Source organism: Temnothorax curvispinosus, unplaced genomic scaffold (genome assembly GCF_003070985.1).
Source record: "Temnothorax curvispinosus isolate PA1 unplaced genomic scaffold, ASM307098v1 QBEX01008587.1, whole genome shotgun sequence".
NCBI lineage: Eukaryota > Metazoa > Arthropoda > Insecta > Hymenoptera > Formicidae > Temnothorax > Temnothorax curvispinosus.
Genome location: NW_020218367.1, coordinates 134,529 through 146,458, shown reverse-complemented (window position 1 = coordinate 146,458; position 11,930 = coordinate 134,529). Strand labels below are relative to the sequence as shown.

The following is an 11,930-nucleotide window of genomic DNA, read 5'->3' as shown; positions in this document are numbered from 1 at the left end:
TATATCGAAAAGAAGAAAAGAGCTACTCCGCTCGCGGCGGCATTTTACTGACGAATCGTTGTGTACGGCGAAATATGCTAATCAATTAAGATAAAGGTACCAATACCCGGACATGTACCTATATCCGGACACCTTTATTATTTATAAGTATAACGCGAATTAAAATCAAAGATAAAAGTATTTTTTCTTGTAGTTTAAAACTTCAGTTATAATATCCAAACGTTTATTTCCATAAATTTATATTTTTTTAAAGACACAGACACAGGTACGTGTCCAGGTATTGGTACATTTCCTACGCTTAAGTGTCCGGGTATTGGTACCTTTACCTTAATCATTCTCTCCAATTATCCGGTGCAATCGTTATTCTCTCTCTTATTTTTTTTCTAACGATGTTGCTGCTCGTCGATACGCTAATTACACACGCGGATTTTCACACGCACGCATGCACACGCACGCACTATCGCGCAATTAATTAAGCGCGACAAACGTACACACTTACACGCTAACAAAGAGCTAGTAACGTCGCCGGCTCGATTTCTTTTAGCAGATTTTGCCCGACGTGGAATCGCGGAGGATCAATTCCTCGCGAAAAAGGGGAATGGGTGATCAATCAGCCACGTCGGGTTCTTTGATGAAGGCTGCTAAGAAGAGTCGGTCGAGCTGCGATGTTACTTTGCGGTCATATACGCTACAAAAAAAAAAGAAGGAACTAATGAGATTTTCCGAGACGATCTGATTCTGTACGACAGTTTCGGTATCGTTGCGTAGATATTATATACATCGTACAACTATATAATCCTACCTACATCGGTTTCTGATCAGCAATCACAATTCCGTGCGATTAAAAAGCGCCGCTGTTCTTCGTTATGCATTATATCGCGAAACGAAACGCTTTGTCCTGATAACGATGTAAAACGACCCCGAGTATACTTTCTCGTGCTGCGTTACGTCTGTCCGGATACATAAAACGAAACGAACGCCGTTGAAAATTCGATTCCCGATTATTTCTCGATCGTCGTAATAAGATACATCGCACAAGCAAACAACTTGCGTGAAAAATTTTTCGAAAAAAAGCGATCGCACGCTTTTCGCAGCTAAAAAGGGTCAAACTCGAGGAACCGTGATCGAGAGCTTGTCCGGTTCCTCTTTGTATACACGATTCGGCGTGCCGAACGCCGCGTTTGGAAGGCATTTCAGAAGGCATTGAATTCCTAGTGTGTATTGTCACGAGTTGACATCGATTGCATGCCTTGACCTACCTACACGTGATTCCGTTTACGTGCGCCTCGCGATCGTAAGCCCGGCCTGACGCGAAACCGACGTCCCGTTTCGCCTCAGAGAGCGGCCAGATGTCGAAGCGACCTGAATCCTTTCGAGCGCCGCTCCGGGAAAGCGCGACGTACGAGTGATCATTGTTCCCGGCGAAGTGAGGACAAATGTCGTCGCGTTAAAATCGCTCGAAAAATCATGAAGCAGGGGTCGACGCTCGGTGATACGTTGTGCTATCGAGCGACTACGTATCGTTAATACTTTTATAATACTAAGAAAAAAAAAACAAGAATTCTCCAAAGTGGCAGTTGCGCGGTTAGTATATCGAGCTTCGCGGGAGTTCTTCTTAGAATTCCCTTCTACGAAGTCCTCGGCGTATCCGTTTCCCTTCGTCGGAAAATTAAATGAGAAATACTCATAACGCAAGGAGATATCGAACCGTCTGTGTATATAAGTGGAAGTAAACTTTTAAAAAGTCTTCCTTAGAGAAAAGAAAATATTTCCGAAATATGTACATCTAGATAATTAAAAATTATTTGAAACTTTAGAGACTAAACTTATTCCCGTAGAAATAGATAATTCTATATACTTGTCCGTTTTCGTCATGTTATTCCGCGAAGATCGTCAGTAAAAATGTATTTCCAAAACGACCGAGTTGGAATCGATATTCGATCCCTTTTCAGAAAAACGACCGAACGGAGAAAAAGGGTGCGTAAAAGGATGATCCACTCTCGAACGGTCGCACAAACGGATTACTGCGCGGAGCAACGCACACACGACGACAAATTGCGTGTACGCGAATTGCGTGCCGAACGTTTTTACGCGCTGCACGCGCAACGCGATGGAGCTCCTTTTCCTTGCTTCGGTTCGATACCGAAACAGGACCGTTCGACTGATCAGTGATAAATTGTAGCTCGGCAGCCACGATGTTGCATGTTTAATGCCTGCAGCCACAGTAGCCGTCGTGCCAAGACGCGGCTAACGACGCCGATGCATATTTATGCTAAGGGAAACGAAAAACCGATTGTTCCTAGATTCGATAACATTCGATGAATAATGAAGGAGGAAGGACCTGGGAAGAAAACCCGTGATGAACCCTTCGTCCTTTGGTAATACGAGGCGTAAAACGTACCGAAAGTTACGAAGTGAGGCGAGGCCGTTCGCAATTTCGTCTCGAACTCTCGTATCCCAGATCTCGAGAGAGCACAATGATCATTAGGCTCGAAGAAGCTGCCTTCCCGCTTTTGCTCTCGTCGAACGTTAATATTTTACCGTTACGTTACAACAGCGAGCCGATATTATTAATATAAATGAATCGTTGTCCGCTGGAAAAAAAAAAAAGAATATTAACCCGCCGCGATCATAAATCACGCATTGTTTCGGCCCGCTACCAAGGTCCGAAGAGTACGCGTCATTGTCTGTTTTAGCGGCGTAGAGCTATTACAAACTCTGATTTATGAACGATGCGAATCCGAATATTATCTCAGTAATTCAAGTCGGCGATACAAACGTCGCTGTATAATATAACGTCGAACTGATCGATCGAAGGAATATTTCCGCAGGATCGATTCAGCAAGGTCTCTTCTCGGGTTCGTCGACCTGCGTAGATCGGGAGACCTAGCTGTGAAAATGTTTTCTTGTTGACATTTTCCAACAATACGCGAATTCGAGAGAGGAAATGTCTGGAGGACACTCGGAGTGTTTAGGACGCTTTCCGAACGTATGTTAGGTACGTTCTGTATGGAGAGCCTCCATTCTAGCAGATGGTCTCCAACGGCGCGGTTTTGGTGCTCGGATTTTGCGTCACGCTGTCGCCCATGCTAGGCATCCCGTGGCTGGTCGTGCTGTGACCGTTACCCTGTCTTCCGGCGTTGGTCTGTGGGTTCCTGCTGAAGAATCTCTTGAGCGCTGCTCGGACCTGCGGCTGGCAGCCTACCGCCGCGAAGATCAGCACTCCCTGGAAGGCGTTTATCAGGTCGGTGAAGTACCAGATGTACTGCGGCCCGCCGACAGCCCACGAGACAACGTCGGCCACCCAGGTGATACCCATCACGATCACCAGCTTCATGCATATGCGGCCCAGCGTCGCCCTGGAAACAGAAACGAATGATAAAGCTAAATGCGAGATATATATAACGCGAGATGAGATTTCAAGAAAATCAGGAGGAATGTTTACGCTTGAGGACACGATATTTCGAAATATCGTGTCTTCAAGAATCTCAAAGGCATTACGACAATGATGGAAAGTAAAATAATGACGGTGAGATGTCATGTCTGTAATTTCAGCCGAGCTATATCGATCAGTCCGCACGTGTGAACCCGAGAAGCCGCAGGCACATGAAAGCTCACGAGTGGAATTGATTGTAATAGCCCGGTTGACATTTCGCTATTGTTTAACGTTACGATCGTTGTGCTAGCGAGGCAACGTCGCCGAATGCGATACGAATGCAAGAAATTATTTATCGCGCTACGAGACTCTCTCTCTCTCTCTGACGGTCAATAAAGCAATCGTACGCCTCGCCGAGTGACTGCACACGTGACATGTATAATGAATGTAAATGGTACACGATTAATTGACATTGTTCGTTTGATATGCGAGACCGCGCTTCGTCTCGTTATAAATAATAGGCGATCGAATAATAGGTGACTATAAATTAGGGCTTTCCTCATTTAATTATAGACTTTTTTCCGTCTCCCGGAATAAAATGTAACTCGAAACCCATTCTGGAGATTTCCGCGTCGAATGTTAGGAGAGCGGAATTCCTCGCGGAATGTCGCGGAACGGGCACACTAGAAAATCCCGTTTAGATCGTCATTATCCGTTATCAAGCGAGTCATGCGAGGTCTCGCGAGCGAGTGCGCACTCGCGCGCGCCGGCAGCATCGATTCGATGCGCTCTGCATCCCGTATAATATATGCGTCCCATCGCACGGGGCCCCGAAGTCAAAGCGTTATTAATGTGCCCCGTCAGAATATTCGCGGCCCGTAACACATCGTACACCGGACGGTATCCGCAGAATTATGGCGTCGTAATGTCGCTCCGCGCGCGAGCCGGCCGGCCGGCCGGCGCGGTGCGGCGTTATCCTGACGCGTCACCGTTGGTCGCGGGGCCACCGAGAATTCTATTTTCGTTGGCGTTGCTAATTATTATGAACGGACCGCGTGTGCAGTCACTCGGCCGTCGCGAGCGCGAAAGCCGCGCGGTTGGGGCCTCGGAGGGGAAATGGACCAGCGTCGAAAATAACGTCGAGAGGAAGGGGACGGAAGGGAATGATGTCGAGAATGATTTGGGAATCCCGTCTATCGACAGGGATGACCGGAATCTTATTATTCTCGCGAGGACGGTTTGGTAACTCGAGAGTGTCGGCAAACAAGCAGAAATTGAGACGGCCAACGGTAAAGCGTGATATGTCGTTTCAATTACGAGTCTTATCGCTTGTACGGTGTAAGGTGATGATATCATAAATGAGCGCTGAAAAGATTTAATCTTAAGGGGGATCTAAACGTCTCCCTGTCTTTATTGCGCAGATCTTAAGCGTAGACGGAAAAATATGTGGAGTAGCTTAAAGTAGTCGTTTTAGAAAACATTTTTTTTCACGTATTTGAATATTATACGCTAGTGTAGCGGATATGGAGTCCTAGGGACTCTTTAGAGATATGAAAAAGAAGGAAGATAAAAATAATTGTTCTCCATTCTGTCTACGTGCTTGTTGTCGCGATATTGTTTTGTATATTTCAACTTTAATTGCGCACAGAGCTTTTATTTATCTTTTATGAAAAAGAAAACGTAATTGGTCAAAATTACAAAATAAGTGGCAGGAACCTGCACATCCACGGTTGAAACTTAAGTGTAAAATAATTACAACCGCGGGAGTTGTGAAATAAATGCATCTTGTCTCCGCGGTGCGCGAGGGATCCTGTTTTATAAACGAGGTAATATTACGCTTCCGTCGAAGCTTGCGTTTCGCAGAAGCGCCACGCGATATTACCTTCGCCGGCGGGTCCGCGCGAAAATTTCGTCAGATCGCCGAACGCGAGCCTGTGAACAAACGAGAGAGGTTTTTCGGGACGTTGGCCCGAATGAATGCGATACGATCGACCATGACAGCTGTCGCGCATCGAACAAAGCGCGCGACCGGAAGTGGGATGTATCGACTGGAGCCGGGAGCGTGTGGATGCGGAAAAGTACGATATAATTTGCACGAGGGTCAATATTACGAGCGTATGCTGAACAACAATAACCGGCGAGAGAATTCCTACGGGATGGAGAAGGGGGAAGGGGGTAGAGTGTGAGCGAACGAGATGGAATGGTCCTGGAATGGTCCACACATGGAAGCTCCGTAAATATTGAATCCCACTGCCACCGTTCTGTGTGCGCGAACCGGGCCCGGTCGGGCCGGGCGTGTAACGAGAGACAATAAGGAGAAAGAACGGGAGAACAAATGAGAGTGCGCGCGGAGGAGAAACGCGAGAGTTTCTGGAGGCAACTGCTTTCGTACAAAAGACCCGAAGGAAGATGTCCATTATCGAGGATCGAGATAACGGGAAAGGGAAACGCGCGATTCGAACGACCGTTGTAGTCTCTTCCTCTTTGGCTCTCTTCCGTCGTCGAGCAAACAGCCGAAAGAGGTTGTTACAAGACGCATCTGTACATATGTGAGGAAATTCTATTTTCGAAATATATATATGTTGCAGAGATGTCGTGTAATTCGTTTCCTTCTTTTTTTTTGCAAAATCTCTAGAAAATCCACAAAAAAACCGGCATATCGTGGAATAAATAAAAATTACATGATTCTACTACTAGGGATTTTGCAAAATCCTAGGTTTAGTGAAATTGTGAGTTGAATTTCTTAATTTTTATTAATAAATATATTATAAAAAATTATATTTATAAATACAAATATAATTATATAAATTTTTATATATTTATAATTTTTATTCATTCCACTTTGGCAATAATTGATAATGTTTCAATTGTTTTAAACAAACACGATACTCATTTGCGTGTTCTATTCATAAATAACAAACTTTACCAGAGAAATGGTCTAAAATAACAGTTTTTTTCTTTTTTTTTACACGAATATCGATCTATTCTTCGCGCCACAAAAGGCTATTGTATATGTTAATAATAAATAAATTTTTCTGCAGCGCAAAATTCGATCTTCCCCTGTAATACGGCAATAACATTGCTCGCGGTATATCGTATTTACGTTTTTTTTCCTCTTATCAACGAAGTAACAAATACATTTTATTCCATAACGATATCGATTGAACAAAACTTATTAAGGAAGAAGATATGATATTAATCGAAAAAAATCGAGCGAAAGACGGGAGATGTCGGGATCAGAGGGGAGACGTAATTTAATTATGTTCTACGAGCACTGTATCTCCCAGTATCCATGTACGAGTATTCGGAACTAGCCGATTTATTGATGGATTAACGAAGGATTGTCCCGCAGTTTGGTCGGATTAACCGAGACGATGTCGTTGGAGATCGGCCAGCTGATGGTCCTCCTAAATTCAGCAGAATAGCGTTGTCAGTTCTCGAGGCGTTCGCCAACCTTGCGGCCGACGGATATGACTTTTCGTCGGCATTCCACGATGAAAAATAGTAATTCCCCCGGCGCAGCATCCTCTCGAGATCGAGAGAGATTCGTAAACACATGTCGCAAGCTCGTCACGCGGAACTTCGTCCGGCTAACCAGTTCTCCTTTGTCTCGCGCAAACGTTTACCTTACGCCCGACCGTGAAACTTGACGAATATTCTCCATGCGTTTTTCTGCAGTTTTCGGGGAACGGCTGTTAGTAATGAGAGTTAAAAGACTCTTGGCCTTGTCGATGCGCAAGACAAGATAAACTCGTTCGCGCGAACTGGAGGATCTGCTTATCGTATCCGGACTGATTCGCTCGCGCCGCGGAGTCTGGTTAATCGATTCAATTGAACGGTCAATTTGTGTGATCTATTTAAAGATCGAAGTGAAACGATACTTGGACGTATGCGTGAGGCAACGTTTTGTCGTGTAAAAGTGGATGGCCGAGAATTCAGTTTAGAACTCGAAAACTTTACCTATATAACGTCTTGCACACGACGTACGAAAACCTCCCGTGTATAATTCAAGCTTAAATAAGCGAAGGCGTGCGCACGAAGCGGCAAGAAACCGAAGAGCGTTGAGTCGGAACACATCATAAGCTCGTTATATCGGAAACGTTCAACATTGCTCGTTACAACGAGTTATTCCGAGCGAACCATTCCGTAGAAAGAGACGAAGTGCATTGCTCCGATTTGTCCTTCCCTGAAAAGACGACGGAACGTATCGATAACGCGCACACGCGGGAATATCGATGCCCTCGCAATATCTCTCTAGGAATATCCCGGAATTGTGCCAACAGCCGCGTTTACGGGCCCGTTCCCGACGCGCTTCGATGCAACGATAATAAACGGCGACGTTGCGCACGGCCGCCGGCCGCCGAGAAGCAGGAACGCCCGATCGTTTCGGCGGCTGCGAAACGACATTCTCGCCTCGAAAACGACCACGTTTTATTGGCCCAAGCGAAATCGCTCGGTCTCCGGTTTTTCGCGGGCATTTTTGCATTGCAAATAAGTTTTGATAGATTTTTAATTCCAAGTTTATATTTACCAATGTAATTTAACTTGATACGTGAAACGCCGAGATGTATGCAGAAATGCTTTGCGCGTAAAAACTTGGACGTTGGTATGTCAAAATATTTCTCGAAATTTTTTTTTTTCGACGAAATACCATCTGACACCTCGTACTTTCCGATTTGCACCAGGCGCGAGGCGGACGGATTCTTTTTTATAAAACGCAGACTTCGCGCGCAGGGAGGTTTATTTTATTATCTTCCAGCCGATATCAGGCAATCGTTATTTTCCATTCGCTCGACGTCCCTTCGATCCGCTTACATCCTCTCGCTCTCTTCGGGATTGATATTGACGATCCCAATTCGCGATTTCGACGACGCTATTTGCCCGTCGTGATGTACGTGCGCGAATACAATACGGCCATTGTTGGCAAAGGAAACGTAATAGCAGTATGCAGATTTTGCCTCATCCCGAGTTTGCACCATACCTTCGACAAGAACGGATTTCGTTCATCACGTACGTTTGCATAGTTTCTGGGACATCCCGACGTGGAATAGATAGTTTCGCCCGGCGAAAATCTGCGAACGTCATACGTCGATGAGAATGATAATATTATTTTTTATTCAACGCCGAGTTCACAGTGGCTTTTGCATCGATTCTTCTTGTCATCGGAAAAGAATAAAATAAATGTAACCGAGATACCTAGGATATCCCTTCACTGAAATATGCGGAGATATTTATTTTTGTCATTTTACGTTACAGTTCAGTTTCAAGCTTGAAAACTGTTCAGTGAAGCTGTGATTATCGTTCAACGAATACACATGTCAAAATTAGAATAGACTAAATATGCTCATAAACATCGAGCTAAATGTCAGTGATTTTTAAAGATTCGTTTACTGGACGCAGCGAATAAACTGAACTTGATAATTATAACAAACGCATTGAAAGTGAGCGATTAACGAATATCGCAGCAACAACCCTCTTTGAAGCGGAAATACATATGTCGTTGCCACACGCATCGCGGGCGCAACTTCGGCGTAACATACATCCGTGAGAAAAACTGTCGCGAAAGAGACGCTCTGACATTTTAAAACGTTCCACGTCTGCCCACGCGACCGGCCGGATAGTTTCGGTGTGGCGCCAAATAACGTACGGACGTCACGTCCGATTTGACATTTGCCGGAGGAAAGAGGAGCCGAGCTCGAATTATCCTCTGACAAAAGGCGACACAGCGATGGCCGCGGGGGGGCGCGGGGGGCATAAACGCGGTATGAAACACTCGCAATAACTGTCGGAAGGGCGAGTGCCCGTTCGTCGCGACGCGACGTGCGGATCCAGTTCGCCAAGCCTGATGCACTCTCGCGCGTCTCCGCCGCGCCGTCACCGCCGCTACCCTTTTCCCTCTCGCGGTCGCGCAAAGTGGAGATCTGTGTTCCCTCGGTTCCTCGCCTCGCAGCCGAGATAGCGGATTTTCACGGGCAAAAAAATATTTTATACCGGCACCCTCTCCGCGCACGTCCGAGAACGACAGTATTTCTGTACTCGCGACCGCACAGAGAAGAGAAAGAGAGAGAGAGAGAGAGAGAGAGAGAGAGAGAGAGAGAGGGAAGGAGAATCGTATAAATATACTTATATAGACAGTATATCTCTACGACGACACCTGCCTTCGCGTCTGTCGCCCGTAAGCCGCCACTTCGTGGCTTCGCGCTTAAATCGCGGAAAGGATTTTCTCACGTTATATCGTACCTTCACGTTTCTCCGTGATGTGGATTTCTTGGTAGAAAGTAGGTACCCGAGAATCTCGCGAGTGGGATCTACAAGTGCGGATGCGTCTACTTGGCAAGAAGTTTTATTACACGCACACTTTTTTTATCGCAGCTGGTATACTTTCCTTTATAACTTGTTCATATTTATCTGCTTCATGTTTCTCTACCCCTCTTTTTCCTTTTAGTATATTCCCGTATGTTTCTGGTCGCCAGCAACCTGCGGTTCTATAAGGAGGAAAAGATATTTCCGCGACCCTTTGTAGTGGGCACCGCATTGATTGCATTCTAACAGTACCGTAGCGAATTATATACGTTGATTGCAAAGACCAGGCGGCCCGCGTCGTGGCTAAAAATAGCGTATGCCGCATGGCTTATGAATGATTAACTGCGCGAACGTCAAGAAACTTCGAAAACCGGCTGACGACGAGTAAACACGCGGTGGCGGCGGTGGTTGAAATTTTATTCGAAGTCGTCGACCCTTCCTAGCTGCATCAAGCCGTATTTGATATTTCCCCAAGTCATCGTCGCGCAAATTTCTCCCGGCCGTCTCTACTCGTGTCAATTAACTCCGTCGTCGAGTTCGCGGACCTTCCGCCATTCTTGCCATCCGCGAAGATTGACATTTATTTGCAACCACGAATAAGCGCGCACAAACGCTACCCGGCTCCCCGCGGCTGTCTATTTCAGATCGTTTTTCGTCTGCGATTCCCCGCGCCGCTTCTCAACGTCGTCGTCGGCTTTCATCTTCCGAGTTTAGCTCGTCCCTTCGCGCGACTCGTCCAATATCCATCGTTTTCGCTCCGTCGATTAAACGAGATAATAACTTCGCGACTCTCCTCTTCGGATTGCGGATTCGAGGTCACGTCATAAATGCGCGGAAACGCGAAATCTCGGTGGAATTACAACTCATCGTAGTTTATCTTAGCGCGCAACTCGACGTCGATTACTCTTCCTCAACGGTTTATCACATCTTACCTTATATAGTTATGAAAACCGCATTATTTACGAAGGACTGATGTGCAAAGATGCTCGAGCGATCGGTTGTATTATGCGTAATATAAAAAATATATCTGTAGGTCTGTTTGTTTTCGCTGCACTTCTAAACTAGTGCAGTAAGTTAGAATGAAAGAAAATACATTTGTTTCATTCTAACTTATTGCACTAGTCCAGAAGTGCAGCGAAAACGAACAAGCCTTATATGTCGCAGGAATTTCGTGTAATTTATTTTTTTGCAAAATCTCTAGGGAATCCACAAAAATCCGGGATATTGTGATGGAATGAATAAAAATTATAAATATATATTTACATAATTATATTTGTATTTATAAATATAATTTTTTATAATATATTTATAAATAAAAATTAAAAAATTCAACTCACAATTTCACTAAACCTAGGATTTTGCAAAATCCCTAGTAGTAGAATCATGTAATTTTTATTTATTCCATCAATAAATCGGCTAGTTCCGAATACTCGTATATGGATACTCGGAGATACAGTGCTCGTAGAACATAATTAAATTACGTCTCCGCTTTGACATCCCGACATCTCCCGTCTTTCGCTCGATTTTCTTCGATTAATATCATATCTTCTTCCTTAATTAGTTTTGTTCAATCGATATCGTTATGGAATAAAATGTATTTGTTACTTCGTTGATAAGAGGAAAAAAAAACGTAAATACGATATACCGCGAGCAATGCTATTGCCGTATTACAGGGGAAGATCGAATTTTGCGCTGCAGAAAAATTTATTTATTAACATACAATAGCCTTTTGTGGCGCGAAGAACAAATCGATTTATTATTCGGTTCCGTTTTTTTTTAAAGCGAAACGAGGAAAATGTTTGCTTACCTCTCAGTGGTGCTTTTCACGAATTCGCCTTTCCAGAGACCGCAAGTCAATTCGCGAGCAGTTACGGCGAAAAACATAAGATTTATAGCCAGCAGCACTCCAATCGGTCCAAAGAAGTATGCCAAAATTTCCATGTCACCTGCAAGGTAAACAGACATTAAAATTCTGTAGAAGATAAAAAACCGCGGTCTACGATTGTACAACACGATTATTCTTCTCGCGTAACTGCAGTATGATGAATAATCTTTTCAATATTGTTTATTTACCCAAGTGGTAATTTTTTATTTGACGATATATTCCTGACATTTCGTTCGTGAGAATAATACGTATTATTTTTTTATCGTATTAATCTTTAATTTCACGTGTAAATTTCACGTGAACGGAGCCTACAATTCCTGTAAGTAAGTAATAATAACGCTGACGACGTTTACGCGATTAAAACGG

General features: G+C 44.5%; 1 protein-coding gene across 1 annotated transcript in view; it reads right to left on the bottom strand.

Annotated features, from left to right (window-relative positions):
• Positions 1-2,120: 2,120 nt before the first annotated feature.
• Positions 2,121-11,930, bottom strand: part of LOC112457999 (probable G-protein coupled receptor Mth-like 1) — a 123,921-nt gene continuing 114,111 nt past the window's right edge. Inside the window, exons 6-7 of the mRNA XM_025021368.1 lie at positions 11,487-11,625; positions 2,121-3,359 (exon numbers count right to left, since the gene is read on the bottom strand). Coding sequence (XP_024877136.1) covers positions 3,026-3,359; positions 11,487-11,625 — 473 coding nt within the window. The 3' untranslated portion in view covers positions 2,121-3,025. The remainder of the gene's footprint in view (positions 3,360-11,486; positions 11,626-11,930) is intronic.